Genomic DNA, 21,518 nt, shown 5'->3' on the forward strand with positions numbered 1-21,518 from the left:
GTAAGTGCCGAGATTTTTAGTAAGGAAATAGCAGGAGCTGTGTGAGATCCTTTATTTTCCGCTGAAAGCGATAGCAAAGCTCCTCCTGACAGAGTCAGGATCTCACTGTGGACGTTTGACGCGGCGGTGGATGAGCTGAGTGTAAATTTCCCACGGATTCCAGTGGTTTGGGAACTCTCTGGGACTGTGTTTACTTGTTTGTGTCCAAATTCCTAAAGAGAGCCATTCTCATGTCGCCTCCTCTTCTCGTACACAAGCGTAGGATGATGAGAAGCACGTCTGGGTGCAAGGCGTTTGGAACGGGGAGGTGTTTGTGGTAGTACGGCTCGCCTATAGTGAAACTTCTTTCTGTTTTGTGCACACCTCCCCTGCCTTAAGGCACTGCAAACGTTTTTGAAAGCGATGGTGACCTGGAAGAGCGTAAGTTTTGCTGAAAGCCAAAGTTGCTTTCGCAAATAAGACCCTCGGGTCGCCGCTTGGCAAGGCAAGTTCAGGGCTTTGGCATCAATGTCCGTATCTTGCATGAGCTGGCACCCAGCTCCCGCAGGCACCGGGTCCCCACGGGGTTTAAACCCGCTCAGGGGCTGGCAGACGTAGCGTGCCGTGACAGCTTCCATGCTGCCCAGACCCCCGTCCCCAGCCGGTGGCTTCGTTCAGCTGGGAGCCGTGTTTGCATTTTAAGCTTCCTGTGTTTAAATAAAGGCAAGCGAGCGTGTGTCTGTGCGCTGAGCTAGCCCGGTGGAGCGGGGTGGCTTTTAGATGGGGGCTCTGCGGAGGCCACCCGAATCACCACGCTCTGTCTGCAGGCACGGGGCTGCGGGGAGGGCACAGCGTGTGGCGGGGAGCATTGCTGCTGCCTCTCCGTCACCCCGAGCTGCGAGAAGAGAGCTCAGACCGTCCCCGTGGGGCAGGACTGGCAGGGCAGGAGCTGGGCACATCCAGAAACGTGTCGGGGTTGCTTTTTCCCTGCTAAATTTAACAGCAGCTGAGGGGGTCCGGCACCCTGTGCTTCGTGCAGCACCCACGTCTCCAGGGGGGTGAAGGCTGCAGAAAACACCTAGGCCCATCATTCAGATAAAGAACAGACCGATGGACTTGGGGGGACCTACAGCCTTTGGGTTTGTTTTTCTGTGAATGTTTGCACGAGAGGAGCACAGGTGGCTGCCACGTACACAGAAGCAGAAGGTGTGAACGCTCCTGTGAACATCAGTTGGCACATGGACACCCCGGTAGTACGTGATGGTTCTGGGAATGTTTGCGTGGCCTCATCCTGCCAGCAAGCTGACGGCTGCCGTCGGGCTTAGAAATGCAGTCTTGCAGCGTGAGTCGGGCAAACCCGAGCTGCTGATATTGAGTGGGCTGGAGCGTGTCCGGAGAAGGGCAGCGAGGCTGGGGAGGGGGCTGCAGAACAAGAACTGTGGGGAGTGGCTGAGGGAGCTGGGGCTGCTCAGGCTGGAGAAGAGGAGGCTGAGGGGAGACCTTCTCGCTCTCTGCAGCTCCCTGACAGGAGGGGCAGTGAGGGGGGGTTGGTCTCTGCTCCCCAGGAACCAGCGACAGGACGAGAGGCGATGGCCTCAAGCTGCATCAGGGGAGGTTCAGGTTGGAGATTGGGAAAAATGTCTTTCCTGCAAGAGTGGTCAGGGGTTGGGACAGGCTGCCCAGGGCAGTGGGGGAGTACCCATCCCTGAAGGGGTTCAAACACCGTGTGGCTGTGGCACTTGGGGACATGGTTTAGCAGGTGTGGGGGTGTTGGGGTGACGGTTGGACTTGATGATCTTGGAGGTCTTTTCCAACCTTCATGATTCAGTGATTCTATGTGCACCTAGGTCGTTTCAAATATATTCTGGTTAAGAGGGTTAAATTTCTCTTTGTGAATTAACCACAGAAGGGAGGGCGAAAAAAGAAGTTACTCATTAAGTAATTTGCCATCCACGTAATGTGTCACCTGAAGGCACCCATTCATAGTGGTACTTGGCGAACCCCGTCATTAAGGTCCGTAAAGTGTGTTGAAAATGAGCAGTATCGTGCAAATGCTGTGGATTAGTATTATTTTTTAAGAAGCAGAAGAAATTGCTAGCTCACCAAAGGCATTAGCACAATGTTGTGACAGGTTCTGCAGCCCACAAACTGCGAGTAGTGAGCAAAACTCAGCCTGAAGTTGCTTTAAACCTTCTCTACTCAGACTTAAAATAACCGTGGCTTTTTGTCAGACAAATATTAATCCACAGAAAACTGCACTTAGCAGTGTGCTGCACGTCTCATAATAGTTAAGTGAAGTGTGTTCTGAGCTACTGCTTCATTACAGGGAGCTACTCGCACATCGCGTGTAAGCATGGTTGGTACTACAAGTTGTAAACAAGGAACATACTCCTGGTGTGGGAAAGCGTGGAGGGGAAAGCGTAGAGCTGTAGGCCAGGGCAGTGTATTGCATGTGGTGGCGATGGCTCGCGTTTCAAGCCCAGCGTTGCTGCACTGGAAGCACTCTGCGGTTCGGTGCGGGTGGGCTGTGCCAACGTGCCTGCTTGGGCCACCGCGTGTGCTGAGCCGCATCGCGCCCGCGCCTCGACGGGCCGAGGTCCCCGTCGCCGGTGCAGCCCCGGCCCCAGCACCGGTGGCTGATGGAGCGTGCGGTGGTTGTACCTCATCTGACACCCGTGGCCAAACTCCGAGATCCCTGTTCCCGTGACCAGGCTTCACCTTTCTTACAACGCTGCTGTAAGGCTTTAAACTCCTCCTGTCAATGATTTTAAAATAAAAGAGAGGCGTAAGAGCTGGGTTCTGCTCTCGCTTGGGTAGTTGTGCCAGTGCAATTGCACCTTCTCCAAGGCGGTTTCTCACTCGTGTTGCAGACCATGGTGAGGGAGCAGAAGACAAGGGTTAGGGTTGCTGGCACTGCTTACTGGGGCGAACTGGGACTCTGCAGATGCAGAAAGATCATCCAGGTGTGTTTTAAACAGGGAGAACTGGACCCTCCCACGGGCAGCAAGTGCCACTCGGTGCTGCCACAGAACCGACCAGTGACGAAACCTGTGCCTGGGCAGGGCACTCCGGGCAGATTTCAGCTGGGGCAGCGATCTCTGTTCCCTTCCAGGCTCAGAATAACCTGCATCAGGAGACAGGGAAGAAATCGTATCTGTGGCCCCCTTCCCTTCCTTCCCCGTCCCCGTGGTGCTTCCTGCTTGTTATTTTACGTTTGTGAGGGGTTAAGTAGGGAGGAAGCCATTTTCTCTTCCCCGGCTCTAGATGAGTGGTGAGAAAGCATCATTAGTAGGCTCCGTCCTGTTGTGTCTGGGAAGCGTTTGGAGCAGTTGTAGAGGCGTGTTTTCATCTCTTTTTGTCCCTGCCTTGGGCTGGGGTGTGAAAGTAACAAAGACATCAGAGCAAGAGCATGGGGAGCAAAGCTGGGCATGACTGGGCTCCCGAGCATGCACGGGACACCTCAGCCTGCTCCGGACACCGCAGGGCTGCTGGAAGCACACCGGGGCAGATGGAGTTGTCACACAGCACAAAATACATTTACAAACCACTCCTGGCTGCCCGAGCGGCGTGGCCGGCTCCGGTGGGAGCTCCCGGTCCGAGGGGGGAAGCTGCCCACCCCAAGCAAAGTCCCACGGGGCCAATGCAGCTGCTGGCTCCTGAGGTGGGTCTGGGGGGGGTCCGTAACGACGTCATGCTGCCGGGTGAGGTTGGAGGGGTCGTAATTAACCGAAAAAAGTTGTAGGGGACCTAATAAATGCTTACAAATATCTCAAAGGTGGGTGTCAGGAGGATGGGGCCAAGCTCTTTCCAGTGGTGCCCAGCGACAGGACAAGGGGCAACGGGCACAAACTGAAGCAGAGGAAGCTCCAGCTGAACCCGAGGAAGAACTTCTTCCCTCTGAGGGTGCCGGAGCCCTGGCCCAGGCTGCCCAGGGAGGCTGTGGAGTCTCCTTCTCTGGAGATATTCCAGCCCCGCCTGGACGCGGTGCTGTGTCCCCTGCTCTGGGTGACCCTTCTTGGGCAGGGGGTTGGGCTGGGTGACCCACAGAGGGCCCTGCAACCCCCACCATGCTGGGATTCTGTAGGATGTAGTGTCCTGCTGAAGGAGAGATGCCAACAGCACACCCTCCCGTTGCTGCGTGGAGGGGCCGTGCTCTGTGTCCCGGGACTGGCTTTCTTTGATCGGAGTTCCTGCCGTGATCCAGTGCTGCTGCAGGTTCCCCGTCCCTGGAGGTTTTCTGGTCTTTGACCACGGGAAGTCTGCAGCCTGATGGCTCACAGGGGTGGTGCTTCGGCAGCGCAAAAGGCCAGGAGCAATTAGCTGTGTCTTACGAGGATGTCGTTAGGAAAACACCTTCGCTTGTGCAACCCTTACTCAAAGCGTGGGTGCTGCACTGTGGTCAAAGCCATCTCTTGGGCTGTCTGCCGGGACTCCCCCGAGCATCTCCGGGAAGGTCAGGGAGAGGTGGTGGGAGCACAGTCCGAGACCATATGTGCGTATTGCTGGCGTGCTCTGGTTCTCTGGAGAAGGCATTTCTCCGTCTCTGCGTCCCTGCAGCCCCTGAGCTCCTCGCTCTCAGACACCCATTGGGGTCACCACCCAGCTGCACTTTGTGATGGGAGCTCTGTAGCTTTTTGCTTTCTTGATGATCAGTCCATGCTGGCTTGCTCTCTTTCGTCTGGGAGTTTAGAGCTCAAAATATCCATAAAAGCAGCTTCTGTCGAGTAGACCTGTTTCTTCCTGGAAAATTTTGCCAACCTCTCCCATTCCCAGGTTCTTCAGTGTCGGTCTGTGCTAGGTCCAGATGGCTTCGCTGTGACAGCTTTGTCTCTCCTTGCCAGAAAGGCGTGTTTCGGCTCATGAACGAGGACTATTTCATCGAACCGGTGTCCACCAGCTTTCGGGAGGACGGAGCGGCGCAGCCGCACAGGGTGTACAAACGCCAGGCGCCCGAGCACGGGGCAGAGCGAGGCAGAAGGCCACCAGCTCCGCGGGAAACCTGCGGCGTGCGAGGTATGGTCCCCTTTCTCTTGCAGTTTTGCAGCGAGCTGGTAGCACCTGGGTCCCGGGATGCGCATGAAGCCCATCACAAGCAGATAAAGGGAGCAGAGCCAAGCCTTAGCCCTGGGTGTTGCTTCTGCAGACTTGTCAGTCTCAAACCCGGGCATTCAGCTCCCGTGTTGAGCTCCCAGCATCCATCAATGACACCGGTTGCTCTTCGTTTGAGTTTTGCAAGTTGAGCCGGTGGTCCCTCTTGCCGCGTAGGCTGGCGAGAAGGAGAACCCTCGGAGCAAAAAGCTGAGTGAGCAGCGGGGAGGGGACAGCCAGCTCACTCAGGGTCAGCCCCGTGGCCCCAGGGCTGCCCACGCAACTGCTCCCACAAGTGTTTTTATTATGAGAAGGCTCTTTAAATTGCTGCTCAGAGAGCTCTCCTGCTGAGCACCAGGCAGTGGGTTTGTGGCATCGATGTCTGGAGCCCACAAGTCAGAGGAATCAATGCAGAGCACAGGGCTGGGTCTTTTTCTCTTGCCAACTTTTCTGTATTTGCTTATGTTTCTCACACACACGACTCAATGCGTGTTACACCTCAGGGCTCTCACTCTCCTCTATTCCTCCCGGCCCTGTGGCAAGCGTCCCATGGCGTGGAGGCTGAGTATTTGTATTCATTTCCTTCCAAACATTGGTTTCTGACCTGCCAGGGCATTGGACTGTCGGAGTTAAACCCGGTCGCTGCCCCAGGAGTCTCTCTGCTGCGGGGCAGAGTGCGTGCCGGTTCCTTCTCCTCTGCCTCGAGCAGATGGGCTGGATAAACTTCCGAAGCCAAGGTCTCAAGCGATGACGAACTCGGTGCATCCCCAGCAGCTCATGGGCCCTTTGCTCTTGTCTGTGTCGGTGAAGCTGCGTCTCCCAGGCGGTGCATCTTGTGCTGCAGATATCCTGGAGCGCTCTGCTTTTGGAAAATGGGAGGGTTTTTTCTATAACCACATTATCTTTAGGCATTCTTCTGTTGATCTAAATTCATTATTTAATCTATGGTAATAATCATAATAGCTCCTTCTAGACTTTTACGTCTATTTGTTGTAAAGGAATTTCTCTGGGTGTACTCTGCCCCGTGTGCAATGCGTGCAGATCTCTGCTGCAGTCTGGGCTGGCAAAGTGGACGCGATGTGTGTGCGCCCTGGAAAGGAACCCAAAAGTCTGCAGGGCTTTAATTACTGCAAACCTTTCGTTTTGTACTGATGCATTGCTGGTTTTCTTTGCAAAACACTGCACGGCCAGATGGTGTTAGGCTGTTGGGTATTATTTAGCTTCTGGCAGTACGTGGTGCAGCCTGTGTGTACAGCTGGGCCAGCGTTTGGGAAGGATCGCAGACGGAAAATGCCATGCGAGCTCTCCCTGGGATCCTGGGAGCCCTCGGCACCCGTCCTCTCTGCGGCACCTTCACGTCCCGGCTGGAAGCTTAGCAGCGAAGGAGACGGTGGAACCAAGCTCCAAGGAAGCTGCTGCGATTCAGCTGTCACAGGGGTATTAGCAATGCATCAAATTATCCAGATACTTGGGATTTTTCAGGCTGGGGGCTAAAACACTCTTTCACAGATAGTGTACAGTGTAGTCCATAAAATGTAGAAGTCCATTGTTAACAAAGTAAAGCTGAGCGCTTAGAAACTGGTCATAAAACAGTTCCCACTGTGTGGGATGTGGTTTGTAAAGCCTTTCCCCAGCTTGGGGCTGACCCTGACCCTGATCTCGGAGCAGTGTCACAGGAAAAGGCTCCGCATGAGAATTCCCAGTGGCTGGTGTGCGTGAGGAGCGGCCGAGCTCGCCTCCACCTCCTGACTCTTCTCAGCCCCGTGAATGTTCCCCTTGTTTCTCCCCGGGAGGGAGCAGAGTTCGGTCTCCATGTGGCCGAGGAAATCTCTGTGCAGTCCTGCAACGTCTCGGTGTTGCCCAGGACACCGACGATCTTCGGGATTTGGCTCAAGACATCAGTCCAGCTTTGGGGGCACGGAGTTTATCGTTTGGGGAGCTGTCTCTCTCTGCAAAATGCAGATTGGTGGTGATAACCAGAAACGTTGAGCCACTGGGGTTCTTCTCAGTGGTGCATGCTCCAGCATCTCTGCAGGGCTGCCTGTGAATTCATGTGTCAATACGAACCATAAGCACTCTGCTCTGGGAGGCTCCACGTTCTTCGTGGAATATTGCAGACCCTGTTCCAGTCAAAGAAATTACTTCAAATTCGCTTTTTTTTTTTTCCTATCATGCTAATGCTGCTGTGCAACAGACTGAGGTCAGAGTCTTCACCCTCCAGTGATTTTTTGGAACATATAGCGCAGTAAAATACACATAGGTTATGGGTCTAAGCATGGAACCCCCTTCTCAACACCGAAAGGTTATGTCTTTGAAGTGAAAAAATAAAAAAAGCCTTGATATTTTACCAAAGTTGCAGAAATTTTACAAAAAAAAACCAAACAAACAAGTCTTTTTCCCCCTTTTAATCCCTCAGAATCTCAGGAAAGCCTGGAGAGGTCTGAGAAGCAGAGGGAAAGATGGGAACAGAAGCAGCACAGGAAGAGAAGAATAAAGCAGCGCTCCATCAGCAAGGAGAAGTGGGTGGAAACGCTGGTGGTGGCAGACACCAAGATGGTAGAATACCACGGGAGTGAGAACATAGAGAAGTACGTGCTGACCGTGATGAACATGGTGAGTCCTGGTCCTCTCAGCAGCAGAGCCGCCAGGTCCCTGGGGACGTGGCTATGAGACATAAAGACCACTGGGCTTGCCAGGACTCATCCTTGGTGGGACCTCAGCAAACCTGTCGCCAGGCGGGCTGTTCCCACCTGCGCCTTGGCTTTTCTGCCCGGCTCAGTGCTCCGTCCGCTGCGGGAGCTCAGGTCAGCGTGAGCAAGCCCGAGGCCAAGATCTCCGTGCAGGCAGGAGCAGCTCAGCCGGCAGCGGGTTCGCTCCCCGTGGGGCTCAAGGGCTGTTCCCTTCTCCTTCCCACCATGGGGACGGATAACAAGGTCTCCCAGGGAGATGCCCCAGGGCAGGGCTGCTCTGGAGGAGGGAGGTGGTGGGACTCAGCCTCCCTCGGACTCGGCGCTGGCCGTGCCCGCCAGGGCTGCTGCCATCGGAGCCGGTGCCAGCACTAGCCTGGCTAGCAGGAGACACTTGAATCGCTGTCCTGGGATGATGCGGCAGAGGAATAGGGAAGGGAAGGAGCCACCAGGTTGTGATGGTCTCCACTGGGGTTCTGGGGAGGGGTTTGTTGGTGCCATAAAACAAGCAAATAAGTCAGCGTGAGTTGGTTTAGTCTGTTCACTCTTCTGCTGCTGTGGTAGCACCTATTTGCATTTCAGAAGAGGGCTTTGGTTGATGGCCAGAAAAGAGGGTGGGACTGGGCAGAGGACCTCGGGGTAACATCCCTGGGTTTCTCGGTGTTGGTGAAGGCACACAGAGAGCACAGGCTTCCTTTGAGATGTTAAACACCTCTGTTGGGAGTGAAAGCAGAAGTGTTCCCCTGGGCGTTTCTGGCTGAGTTGCAATGTGCTACACAGATTATATCAGTTTTAAATGGATATCATTGCACTCCAAACACTTCAGTCCAGGTCTGCATCTGGTGTTGTCTTGCAATTTGGGGAATTCCCCGAGATTTTGCCGACAACCTCCAGCAACTGCCCCTCGAGCTCACCTTCCCCTGCAGATGTACTTACCAGCAGTGGTGTCACAGGGCAAGGTCTTTCTTTTGGGCTTCATTTCTTTGGCTTTCGTGTGTTGCAGGTGGCAGGGCTGTTCCACCACGCCAGCATCGGGAACCCCATCAACATCGCTATAGTGCGGCTCATCCTGCTGGAGGACGAGGAGGTAAAAAGAAACCACAGGGGCTGGCTGGGCTGCACGGGTTGCTGCCCTTGGCAGCCCGTGAGCCCTCTCCTGCGCTGTCTTCATGGCCTGGATGAACTGGCGTGAGATAAATGCAGGTGCCCGCGCCTTGCGTCCTTGTCTTCTGCGTGGGCTGCAGCCCTGGTAAAGTCAGGGGGACGGCATGGTCAGAGGAGTCTGTTATGACAATTTATGATAACGGAGCATCGCCGGCGGTGGCAGAGGGCTGTGAGTCGCTGGTTGTTTGTGCTCACGGCTGCAGTGGTGACGCCTGGGGAGCCTGATGCCGCTCGGATGGGCTCCCCGGCTGCATCCTTCGCCAGCAGCCAGGACAGGATGTTTTCCTGAGTGTTGCTTAAGCCCCCGTATCAGATGGTTTAATGTTTCGGTTGAATCACAGCTGAAAAGAAAGCAGAAATCGACTGTTCCCACCCAGCCCACAAAGTATAAATATGGAGCAATGCCACCTGGATGGCAGTTAGTCCTGATTTCACCCTGATGCGTTTGAGATCAGACCCCTCCCCACTGCATCCTAAAAACCAAACAGATCTGGCAGCAGTATGACAGCAGACTTTTAATTACATTGGCAGGAGGATCTGAAAATCTCCCACCACGCAGACAACACCTTGAAAAGCTTTTGCAAATGGCAGAAAAGCATCAATGTGAAAGGAGATTCCCATCCCCTGCATCACGACGTCGCAGTCCTGCTCACAAGGTATTGTGCCCCTGGGCTAATTTTATGCTGTGGGTGCTACGCTGGCAGCAGAAACTCTGCTGGCTGCAGGCAGCTGGGCAGGCAGGCAGGCAGCCGAGGGAACATCTCGGTGGGAGCGGTGGAAATCTCTTTCTCCATGTCTGAGCCCTGCCTGGACACCTGCATGTGAGATACGTTAAATGAAATTTGAAGATAACCTGGTCCTAACGGCTAGAACTGGTCTCAGACTTCAGGCTTAAAGCCAGAGCCAGCTCCCAGTTGACTAGCAGTTGAGGTTTCCAAACCAGGTTTTCACCGTGGCCCTGTTGCCAAGCCCCAGGATGGCTGGATCCTCCCAGGAGGTGTACGCAGGGATTAACTCTCCTATTTCCCTTGGCGGCTGATGCTGGGGTTGGCAGAGGAACCTCTGAGGAGGCCCCTGACCTCCCATGAAGCTCGCAGGAATTCGTGCCTCAGGCCAAGTTTATATACCTTGCAGTAAAAATGTAGTTTGATGGTTTCAGGCTGCAGTGGCTTGGCTGTTGGCAGTATCGTGGTGGTTTGTGTGATGATTCACAGCCCACAACAGTTTTATCTTCTTCATAAAGTTTGCTTTGTAGCAGAAATAAGGCACTTAAGGCCGTGTACTTCAGTGGAGTTGTTCTTGCTGGGTGGCTGGAGCTCCTCTGCCCTGGACCACAGCACCCCTGGGATGTGCTTCCCCAGGCAACGTCGTAATTGCTTAATTATTCCCAGCATCAGCTTTATTTATACAATGGAATAAATGTAGCCAGGCTGGCTAGCAGTTCCCATTAATCAGGCTTAATAATAAGCTGGGGATACCGGGAGAGTAAAGGGGAAAGGAAAGGTCGTAAATCTCTCCGTTGCGGAAAGACGTTGGATGTCTCCGTTCTCACTTCTGTTTGGCCAACATCCGCGCGTCTTCCTCCGTGGGCTGGGACGCGTCCCGTGCTCCTTCCTGCGCCTCGCGTTGGGTCCTGCCGCTCTCAAACGCCCTCTTTGCTCTGTGTCTGTGTGTTGGCTGTCTCCGTCGCCTCAGGAAGGACATCTGCGCGGCGATGAACAGACCCTGCGAGACCCTGGGGCTGTCCCACGTGGCGGGGATGTGCCAGCCCCACAGGAGCTGCAACATCAATGAGGACACGGGGTTGCCCCTGGCCTTCACCGTGGCCCATGAGCTCGGACACAGGTACCATCAGCTTCCTCCTCCTCTCCTCTGACCTCTGTCCTCCGCGCTGCTCGGTCAGGGCTTGAGAAGGCACGGGTGGAAGTTGGGAGAAGATTGCGGAGCGGTTCCTCGCTGGTGCAAACCTTCCCCTGCTCCCGGGGGAATTTACCCTGGGAGTTCCATTTCAGAGTGAAGTTTTTAGTTGCCCCAGGTTCAATGACAATCAGATAATCCAAGGCAACCTCAACAAACTGCATTTGTGTGTTATCCTCTGTTGCTGATGCTGAAGGTTTTGGGGAGGAGGGTTGCCTGTTAAGAAACTTTAAAATAGGATCTGTGGTAGAATCAGCGACAGAATGTTGCTTGCCCTACTTTCAATTACATTTTGACAACCTCACTCAAACGTCACAGTTCATAATAGGTATCTTTATATGGCAAAACTAAGTACCTAGTAAGTTTAATTAACTTCATCTTATTCAATAGTCTCATTACTTTTTTCTTAGCTGAGTTTTCAGTAAGAAAGCTGAAATAAAAGCATGGGACAAAGTTCAGGGCAGTGTCCCCGGTATCGCTAAGATGTCCCCCACAGCCAGCTCCCCTGGTGCCTGTTAATGAGCGCGTCCCCGCGGAGCCGGGCTGGTTTGCCGTGTCCGGCGTCACGTGTCGGTGTGCTGGAAAGCAGAGAGGCTGCGCGGTTGTGGCGGCGTGCGGCTCACCTCTCCTTTGTGGGACTGTGCTCTTACACAGTTTTGGGATTCAGCATGATGGAAGCAGCAATGACTGTGAGCCAGTTGGGAAAAGACCTTTCATCATGTCTCCACAGCTCCTGTATGACACGTCCCCACTCACCTGGTCCCGCTGCAGCCGGGAGTACATCACACGATTCCTCGAGTAAGTCCTCCCTTCCTCCTCCTCTTTGCTCACGGGGTGCAGGGGGTGGCTCGGGGCTGCAGCCGGGGACAGAGCCAGCCCATTGCGTGCAGGAGTCAGCCCCGGGGCCCGTGGGGACGCTTGTGCCTCGGTCCTTGCTGTGAAGGATGGGGGTCGGAACACGAAAGCAGCGCGAGCGTTTGGGCGGTGGCACAGGGGTTGTGGCTTGGACAAGTGAAGCCGGAGTGGATTCCCTCGAGGCTCTGTGCAGTTCTCTTCGGGGCTTTGCACGGGGCAGATGATGTTTGCTGTAGGCAGGAGGCACCGCGTGAGGAAACGAGACCGAGCCAAATTCTTCCATGCATTTGTTTATTTTTAGCACCCCGTGGCTGATTTTTCAGCCTGTTGTTATTAAGTTCCTAGGAACACGGTCCAGACATTTACGTCTGTCAGCCAGTGTCTTGCACTGGAGAAACATTTTCCTTCCTTGCTACGGGAAAGTTAGAAAACAGTGAGACCATCAGCAAGAAACGGGGAGAGCTGGGCGAGGAGGGAGCAGCAGTTACGTGGTGGGGAGGCTGCCTGGGGCTGAGCTCCCATTCCTAAATCCAGCCTGGAACACGTGGGCTTGGCCCCCGCGCAGGGTGAATTACTGTTGATTTATGGCTGTCGGTGGAACGGAGCTTTCTCGCACCCGCAGCGTTCTTGGCCCTCTGCTTTTAACCTTCACTTTTGGATTAAGAATTTCCTGCTTGCCGTGACCTTGGGCTGCTACGAGCTGCGACAGGGAAGAAACAGAGCAGCTGGATGCTTCACCTGGTGGTTTTTGGTCTTTTTTGCTCCCCCTGGAAGGGGCAGCGCTTCCTCAAGAGCGGAGCAGAGCCCAGCAGGCGTCTTTCACCGCCTGCGACAGCCCCCAGGCACGGGAGAGGCCCCTGGCCAGCACAGCCATGAGTGCCTCATAATACCATGTTGGCAGGAGAATGGGAAGGAGCAAGCCAGAAAACGAGACCCTGCTGACCTGGGGTTGCTGACTGTGCTTGGAACAGACCTCGTGTTTGAGAGGGGAGGGGGAAAAAAAGGCACTCTCAGATGGTGATTATTATTTTACAAAATTTTCTTGTTTTACAAGCACTGCTGAACATTTAAGTATCTGAGAATGCTGCCGGTCATTGGCAGCAGCGTGGCCCGGGTGCTGCGGGCCAGGCCCTGGGTGCCGGCAGGGCTGGGCCATCCCCTCGGCGAGGCTGTGGGTCGGAGCCCGCTCGGACACCTGGGGAGATGGAGGAGGTCACCTCCCTGCTGTGGCAGTGGTGTCCCCCGAGGAACGAGCATCCCTCCGCCGGGCTAATGAGGGCGGCCGTGCCGGGCGGGTGGGGATGCTCCTGCGGTGGAGGGACCGCTCTGAACCCGGGCATCTTGTCAGCCCCAGGTCGTGCCAGCGCTTCCCAGACGAGCCTTTCTTGACGTTCTGTGATTTTCCCCTCTAACCATCGGAGGAGTTGGAAGATGCTGTAAGGCTTTTTGCTCTCCACCCCTCGTTGTGACGTGAGCTCTTTCCCAGCCCCGCTGGTGCAACACCCGTGTAAAACAGGGTCCAGTGCCTCGTGGATGCCCTGCCTGCACCACGAGCACGCGATGGCGTGGAGCAGCCTCCTCCGTCTCGGCAGCGCCTTGGCACAGCTGCAGGTTGTCTCGTCTCCCTTCGGTCTTTCCTCTAGACCAGGCAACCAGTTTTTCAGCCTCTCTGCACAGTGCTGGAGGTCTTCTTCCATCATCCTGCTGTGGGCTCTTTCCAGCCAGTCCCCACATTCCCGGAGCCTGGGGATGGCTGGTCTTCCCCAGCCCTGCCTGCTGCCAGGTCTGCCAGAGCCCTTCTTTGTGCCGCGGATTCTTCCCGAGCTCCAGTCCTCGCCTTTGTTTTTATTGAATTCAGTCCTGGCTTTTTGGACCCTTCCTCCACTTCTCGGAGAGCTTTTGGAATTTTAATCCTGCTCTCAAAAGTATCTGCAGGTCCTCCCAGCCTGCTAACATATGGGGATTTAATCGTCAGAGCATCTACTCCATCAGCCAGCTCATGAGCGAACGACTGAAACGGGCAGATGCAGCGCAGCCCCCTGTGTGTTTTTACTGCAGAGTGGTTTATTGCGTAGCCCTGCAAAGCCAGAGGAAACTCCTGCCAGTTTCAGCTGGCTCAGTAATCTGTTTTGGCCGGTTGAAGAGACCGGTAGGACGACTGTAAAACATTGAATGAAGAAGTAGATTTTGAACATTGCACTGGAAGGCTGACAGCAAATCTAAATCACGCCCCGTACTGGGACAGAGCCCTCTCCCGTAAGCTGGGGTGAGACAGAAAGTGCCTCGAGCAGATCCGCGGGTGAGGAGGGTCAGTTTTGAGGAGGTTTTGGGGTGCTGCGCGGGGCCCGGTGTGCTGATCCCTGAACAGAATCACAGAATAGTAGGGGTTGGAAGGGACCTCTGTGGGTCACCCAGTCCAACCCCCTGCCCAAGCAGGGTCACCTACAGCAGGCTGCACAGGACCTTGTCCAGGCGGGGCTGGAATATCTCCAGAGAAGGAGACTCCACAGCCTCCCTGGGCAGCCTGGGCCAGGGCTCCGTCACCCTCAGAGGGAAGAAGTTCTTCCTCGGGTTCAGCTGGAGCTTCCTCTGCTTCAGTTTGTGCCCGTTGCCCCTTGTCGTGTCGCTGGGCACCACTGAAAAGAGCTTGGCCCCATCCTCCTGACACCCACCTTTGAGATATTTGTAAGCATTTATTAGGTTCCCTCTCAGCCTTCTCTTCTCCAGGCTGAACAAGCCCAGTTCCCTCAACCTCTCCTCGTAGCAGAGATGCTCCAGTCCCCTCATCATCCTCGCAGCCCTCCGCTGGACTCTCTCCAGTAGCTCTTCATCTTTCTTGAACTGGGGAGCCCAGCACTGGACACAGTACTCCAGATGAGGCCTCACTAGGGCAGTGTAGAGGGGAAGGAGAACCTCCCTCGTCCTGCTGGCCACACCCTTCTTGATGCACCCCAGGATCCCATTGGCTTTCTTGGCAGCCAGGGCACACTGCTGGCTCACGGTCACCCTGTCGTCCACCAGGACACCCAGGTCCCTCTCCGCAGAGCTGCTCTCCAGCAGGTCCACCCCAGCCTGTACTGGTGCATGAGGTTGTTCCTCCCCAGGTGCAGGACCCTGCATGTGGCTTTGTTGAACCTCATCAGGTTCCTGTCTGCCCAGCTTTCCAGCCTATCCAGGTCACGCTGAACAGGCGGTGGGTGAACTAGTCCAGAGGAGCACCAGTGTCACGCGTGTAGCTCGTGCAGGAGCGCAGTGCTTAAGCCTAGACTTTTCCCAGCAAAGATATAATTCTGTCAATTTTTTACAAAAATACTCTTTTTAAGTGTTCTCCACCAGCAGGTAAAGAAAATACCTCTGGAGGTGCGATGCGGTGACTGCACTGTGTGCCTGACACAGGCTGCACCGCAGCGCTGCGTCCAGCTGCCCGATCCACGCTTAACCCAGCCCAGCCCCGCAGCCGCCCTTCCGTCCCCGCTGGGCTGGGAGAGGTGGGATGCTCCCGCTCCCGTGGGCTGGGCAGCAGAGCCCTTCGAGCCCCTGGGCTGCTGAAAGCAACCTGTTTGCTGATTTTTCCAACAGCGAAGCTGCTTCTAAAAACATGCGTACGTGGTATTTTAAGGGGCTGTCCCCAGCCAAGTGAGCTGTTTGTGGGTGTCTGGTGTGGACCTCACTGGGGTGGGATGGGAAAGGGAGGAAAGGGAGCTGGTTCTGCAGAGCATCGCCCCGCGGCACTGCCGGCACCCCGGAGCGGGAGCTCTCCCGTGCTGCTGGCCCTGGTTCCTGTGTTGCTGCTGTCGGTTAAAAAGGAATCTTGTTTCAGGTTAATTTAGCCCTGTTCCCAATCACAACAAGCTGAAGTAATCTAATCTGCTGAGAAACCCTCGCTGGAGACTTTGCCTTGCTGGAAACAAGTTTGTTTAAATCAACACTGAAAGCTGAACTAGTGGCAATTCCTCACGTGTTTGTGAAGTATCATAGCAAAGGCACTCGGAGGAGAGCGAGGCGGCCAGGAGCATCCCTCGCGGCTCCGCAGCCTGGCTGCCTGCCGCCGCCCGCCTTCACGGCTCGCTTTTAATACCTCTTCTCTAAAGACGTCCAGTCCAGCACAGTTTGAGCACTGTTTGCAGCGGCAAATATGAGAGTGAGCGTGTTTTGCTGCTGGCTGTCTAGTTTATTTCTGTTAGCAGGGCGTTGACACGCGGGTTGCAGTGTCCGCAGGGACGTTTCTGGGGTCAGCGTGGTGTACGAACGCGGGGACAGCGTCTGTTTCTTGCAATGAAATGTTTATTCGGTGAAACCCTTCACCTTGTATAGCGACAGCGGGGTCCTGACTGAGGACAGAGCTGATGACCTGGTCGCAAAGCAAAAATTCAGGGGCTTATTCCCAGGGAAAATGACATTTCTGGCTTTCCATCAGGAGGACGGGGCATCTCAGGGGGGAAGGTGGGAGCGTGCAAGGCACCGGCCCGGGAACTGCATGGAGGAGCCGCTGCTGCCTTTGCCCCTTCGCCTTCCCCACAACCCACCGTGCCCGGGGACTGCAGGGTGATCACGCTGGGAGCAGACACACACCCCAAAAATCAGGCACCAGCACGTGCCCGGCCGCTGGAGTGGCTCTAGGGTTGATTGGAGAGCCGGGGTCATATCAGCTAGAAATGCTAATTGCTTCTCATCATGGTGGGACGTTAATGAGCTGTTCGGTTCCTCCGTTAGCAGCTGCCGGAGCGTTGCACGGGTGTGCTGGGCCGGTGGTGATGCCGCTCTGACCTCTCTGTTTCAGCCGGGGCTGGGGGCTGTGCCTGGATGACCCCCCCGCCCGGGAGGTGCTGGACTACCCCTTGGTCCCCCCGGGTGTCCTCTACGACGTGGGCCACCAGTGCCGGCTGCAGTACGGCGCCTACTCCACCTTCTGCGACGACATGGACGTAAGTTGGGGTCCCCCCCGACAAAACACGGGCTCGTGCGGCTCCGAAGGGCTCTCTGGGGGTGGGGGGCTGTGCACGGGGCGATCCTCTCCCTGCAGATGAAATTTGTGCCGACGGGTTGGCCGTTGCAGTAACCACGTCCTGCGCAACCGTGTTTTCTGCAGAGCGTCTGCAACACGCTGTGGTGCACGGTGGGGAATACGTGCCACTCCAAGCTGGACGCTGCTGTTGACGGCACGGCGTGCGGGGACAGCAAGGTAACGGGGAGCAGTCCCCTCCGCGGCTGCCGAGACTCCGTGGTCTGCAGACGGGGGGGTTTCGCAGGCTCCAGCACACGGGGACAGGCTCAGTCGCTGCCCTCGCTCTGCCCAAACGCCCACCGCTGCCAGGGGGGGACTGAAGCTGAAGATGCCTGACGAAGGTGAAACCCGCTCTTAATTCCCACGGCGGGAGAGCAGAAGGCTTGTTCTGCTCTCCATCTGCGGCGGTGGCCGGTGCTCGTCTCTGGGAGATGCGAGGAGGCATCTCTCCCTGCTCCGGGGCATGGAGGGTCCGGCTGCGCCCACGGCAGCTCGGTGGGTGCTGCACCGGGCACAGGGTGCAGAGGGGAGCAGCTCTGCGCAGCCAGCTCCGGTCACTCTTCATGGGTGACGCTGGCTCCGGTACCAGGGCAGCCCTGGGACAGAGCCCACGTACGTTGCTCTTCCAGAACAGGGTTTTCCTGCCCGGGGTAGCAGCATCAAACTATGGAGTTATAAAAATATCTGTAGACGTCTCTCCTCGTTCGGTTCAGTGTCCCCTCCTGAAGCCCTGGCCCCAGAGCAGCAGGGGTGACGCTGCCCTTAGCCCCCGCTCCCTGCGAAACCCCCTGCCTGCCTTAGTCCGTGGCTGCGCCCTGCTGGTGCTTCCATTTGGGCCGAGGTCGGGCTGTGAATCCACCTGCTGAGGGGCCTCGGTGGAGGTTTGGGTCTGTTGCCCTGGGCAAACAGCCCAGCATCTCTGAATTTCCCACCGCTTAGAGGTGTGTTGGGCTCTGGCAGAGCCCAGCTGACCCCCAGGCACCTCTGTGCGAGCAAAGCGTGGATTTTGACGGGGCAATACGGGTGCTGGGCTTCAGTGCTCCCCGCTCTTTGACTCAACATGAATTATTGCATCCTTAAACCTTGTTTTCTCTTCTTCTGGCCTGTCCCCCTGCAGTGGTGCTTCAACGGCGAGTGCGTGCCGGTGGGTTACCGTCCCGAGGCGATCGACGGCGGCTGGGGCTCCTGGAGCTCATGGGCTGCCTGCTCGCGCAGCTGCGGCGCGGGCGTGCAGAGCGCTGAGAGGCAGTGCAGCAGCCCCACGTAAGCGAGCCCTCGCTCCCCGGAGCTCCCCCGAGCCCTGTTTAGGAGAGGAACCCAGCGCTTCCCTGTCACCCCGTAGAGCCGGGGACCATCACCTGGCCGGTGCGGTCCTTCCCCTGTCTGCGTCGCGCGGCAGATGTGCGCTGTTGGCAGTTCGCAGTCCGAGCAGCTCTGGGGGTTCGTTCCCCGGGGTGATCCAGCCGGCCGGGCAGCAGCAGCCTCTGGAGCGGCAGGGTTTGCTCCGTCTCCTTCCACGGGCGCGTCGCTCCCACCCCGTGCAGGCAGCGAGCCGCTGAAGGCGACTCAACGAGCAAAGACTCCGTGCTTGCAGATGTAAAACATTGCCAGTGTCCTTCAGTGACAGAAAAGAAAAACAGGCGTTCTTTGAGCCTGACTCAGAGTCGTTTTGAAATATTCTGCTGCTGTTTATCACCCCGTTGCATTCCATGGGCGATTTCTGATCTGTGCCCAGCCAGAGGCTGCCTCCCCCCCGCCTGCCAGCGCCGGCTCTGCCTGGAAGCGTCCGGGCACCGACGGAGGAGCAGCCTTGTCCATCCCATCATTTCTGGGCTGACTCCTCTGCTCCCCGGATGTCCCCTCGGTCCCCACGTTGCTGTGCCATTGGGTTCAGCCAAGCCCCCAGCTCGCCCGGGTGTCGGAGCGCCCTGGGACCGGGAGAGAATCGGGCTTTGTGAGCAGTGCTCCGGGGGCAGTCGCTTTTCGGGGGCCTGCGGAGCTCGGAGGGCTGCGGGCGCAGGCTCGCTGGTGAGCCCCGAGCTCGCTGCCCAGCTGCTTCCCGGGGCGCGTTGTTCTGAGCCCACGCTGGTGAGCTGTTTGAAGAAGCGCTGCGTAATCTCGGTCCCAGGTCAAGAGCTGAGTTTCTGTTTGACAGGAGTTTTGTGGCAGAAGTGCAGCCGTAGTTTATGGAGTGTTTTAAACACAGCTGTGGGCAGGCAGGAGAGCGAGCACTGGGAAAGCAGCAGAATTTCCCCGGGCAGTTGTTTGCTTTGGCCACCGTAGGTAAATCTCCAGCTTTGCATGTTGGATGGAGCGAACAAACGTGTGCGCTGGGCAGGCCTCCTCCCGCAGGCATTTCCTCAGGGCAGGGTATCTAAACACAACCCTAAAATAATGATTAAATTTATTTTCTCCAGCAAAGCGTGCCCAGACTTAACTGGTCACAGGAAAAGTAATTTTCATGAGGTCGTGGGGATGTGGGTGATGGAGAGTGCTGTGACCAAAGCAAAAAGCAAGCATCAGGAGGTGGTGGCAGAATTTTGTGAGCATGTTGGCATCTGAGAAAAACCTATTGTTGCTTTTAAAGTCCCCCTTACTTCAAAAAGCCCAGCAGCAGCTTTGCTGTTCGCTCGGGCGGCGGAGGAGCGGAGTCGGCAGCACATCCCGGGCGGGATGGAGAGCAGCTCCTCCGGAGCAGCCGCAGCGCGGGCGCCTGGCTGACCCGGCCCGTGGGACCGCTGGCATCGTGTCAGCCACGGTACCCGGCGTGGGGGGCAGAAGTTCTGCCCCCGGGGAAGGGTGCCTGGCTGCGGCTGCAGGAGGTGGGGGGCTTCAGACTGGTTTTATAGCATCATATGCTAGGCATATAAAATTGGCTGTACTGGCAGTATTAAGGAGAGAGTGTCAAGAGGGACGAGACCCAAGGTGTAGCTAATCCAGCTTGAGAGCCACTACTCAGCGAAAGCTGCCTTTGGTCCGGGGTCTCTCCCTGCGTGGTCCCATAGCGCAGCCCGGCAGCAGCAGCACGGAGCTGGTCCAGGAGGGACTCGGAGGAGAAGGATGTGGGCTGTGGGTTACAGGCGTTTCAGAAGCTTGCTCTGTGGAGTGGGAATCCTGCCGGGGTGGATGCTGAGTTCGTAGCCAGCTTCCTGCTGTGAGCACTGCAGCAGGGCGGTGTGGGGGGGTTGTAACTGGGAGAGCTCCAGGTGGGCTCAGGCTTGACCCAGCCTCGTGAGATCAAACCTCAGCAGCAGATGCAAAACCACCCTCCCTTAGCTCTGAATAAGAAGGGAGTTTCCCCTTGTGTGTGGTAGGTCTTTATTTGATAGGACAGGGGTAAATGGCTTTAAAGTGAGAGAGGGTGGATTTAGATGAGATAGAAGGAGGAAATTCCTCACGATGAGGGTGGTGAGGCCCTGGCCCAGGCTGCCCAGAGAAATTCAAGTTCTGTCAGTGTTCAAGGCCAGGCTGGATGGGGCTCTGAGCACCCTGGGCCGGTGGAAGGGGTCCCTGCCCATGGCAGGGGAGTTGGACTAGATGGGCTTTAAGGTCCCTTCCGACCCAAACCCTTCTGTGATTCTCTGCTTTTCCCTGTTCCCTCCCGTGGACAGGCCGAAGTACGGGGGCAGGTACTGCCTGGGGGAGCGGAAGCGGTTCCGGATTTGCAACGTCAGGCCGTGTCCCCCCGACAAGCCCTCCTTCCGCCAGGTCCAGTGCAGCCAGTTCAACCCCATGCTCTACAAAGGGAAGCTCTACCGCTGGACGCCGGTGCCCAACAACAGTGAGTTGAGAGCAAAGCCCGCTGCCAGGTTTCTGCCTGCAGCCCCAGTGAAAATCCTGAAACACAGCCTGGATAACGGCTTCATGTTGCTGTTCGTGTCTGCAGAATTTGCCTTGCAGCATGTTGGTGTTGTATTTGAAGTTATGGCTGGGCTTGCAGAGTTAATTTATGTTTTTGGAGATGGTTACGTGGTCCCCAGCTCCTTGGGTTACGTTTCTGCCTGTTGGGTTCCCCAGTCAACCCCTGCGAGCTGCACTGCCGGCCGGAGGACGAGTACTTTGCAGAAAAGCTGCGCGATGCCGTCATCGACGGGACGCCGTGCTACGAGATGAACGCCAGCCGCGACATGTGCATCAACGGCATCTGCAAGGTGGGTCCGGCGCCGGGGCCTTGGGGGGGGAGCCCGAGAACCCCACGTGCTGGGGGAAACGCGGGCAGGACCCCTTGTCCCTTGGGTGAACACCGTCCCCTCCTGCACGCGCTGACAGGCTGAGCTTACTCCTTCTGTCATTCACCACTCGGAAAGCTTTTCTTACTTCCACGAGGTGCGCAGTGTGGCCGTATTTCAGCCTCCGTGCTAGCTTAATGGAAACAGAGCACAAGCCCCGCGTCCAGTTCTGGGCTCTGCATCCAGTTCTGGGCTCCCCAGTTCAAGAAAGATGAGGAACTACTGGAGAGAGCCCAGCGGAGGACTACAAGGATGAGGAGGGGACTGGAGCATCTCTCCTGCGAGGAGAGGCTGAGGGAGCTGGGCTTGTTCAGCCTGGAGAAGAGAAGGCTGAGAGGGGACCTTAGAAATGCCTCTAAATATCTGCAGGGTGGGGGTCAGGAGGACGGGGCCAGACTCTTTCCAGTGGTGCCCAGCGACAGGACAAGGGGCAACGGGCACAAACTGGAGCAGAGGAAGCTCCAGCTGAACCCGAGGAAGAACTTCTTCCCTCTGAGGGTGACGGAGCCCTGGCCCAGGCTGCCCAGGGAGGCTGTGGAGTCTCCTTCTCTGGAGATATTCCAGCCCCGCCTGGACGCGGTGCTGTGCAGCCTG

At 56.5% G+C, this 21,518-nt stretch overlaps 1 protein-coding gene across 1 annotated transcript in view; it reads left to right on the forward strand.

Moving 5' to 3' along the window:
* The window catches only part of ADAMTS7 (ADAM metallopeptidase with thrombospondin type 1 motif 7), a 53,692-nt gene that overhangs the window by 1,595 nt on the left and 30,579 nt on the right, over nt 1–21,518 (forward strand). The window contains exons 4-14 of the mRNA XM_075431308.1: nt 4,821–4,992; nt 7,484–7,680; nt 8,758–8,841; nt 9,450–9,574; nt 10,614–10,763; nt 11,490–11,633; nt 16,471–16,615; nt 16,780–16,872; nt 17,813–17,958; nt 20,307–20,476; nt 20,713–20,846. Coding sequence (XP_075287423.1) covers nt 4,821–4,992; nt 7,484–7,680; nt 8,758–8,841; nt 9,450–9,574; nt 10,614–10,763; nt 11,490–11,633; nt 16,471–16,615; nt 16,780–16,872; nt 17,813–17,958; nt 20,307–20,476; nt 20,713–20,846 — 1,560 coding nt within the window. The remainder of the gene's footprint in view (nt 1–4,820; nt 4,993–7,483; nt 7,681–8,757; nt 8,842–9,449; nt 9,575–10,613; nt 10,764–11,489; nt 11,634–16,470; nt 16,616–16,779; nt 16,873–17,812; nt 17,959–20,306; nt 20,477–20,712; nt 20,847–21,518) is intronic.

This window comes from Opisthocomus hoazin, chromosome 10, assembly GCF_030867145.1.
Source record: "Opisthocomus hoazin isolate bOpiHoa1 chromosome 10, bOpiHoa1.hap1, whole genome shotgun sequence".
Classification (NCBI taxonomy): Eukaryota; Metazoa; Chordata; class Aves; order Opisthocomiformes; family Opisthocomidae; genus Opisthocomus; species Opisthocomus hoazin.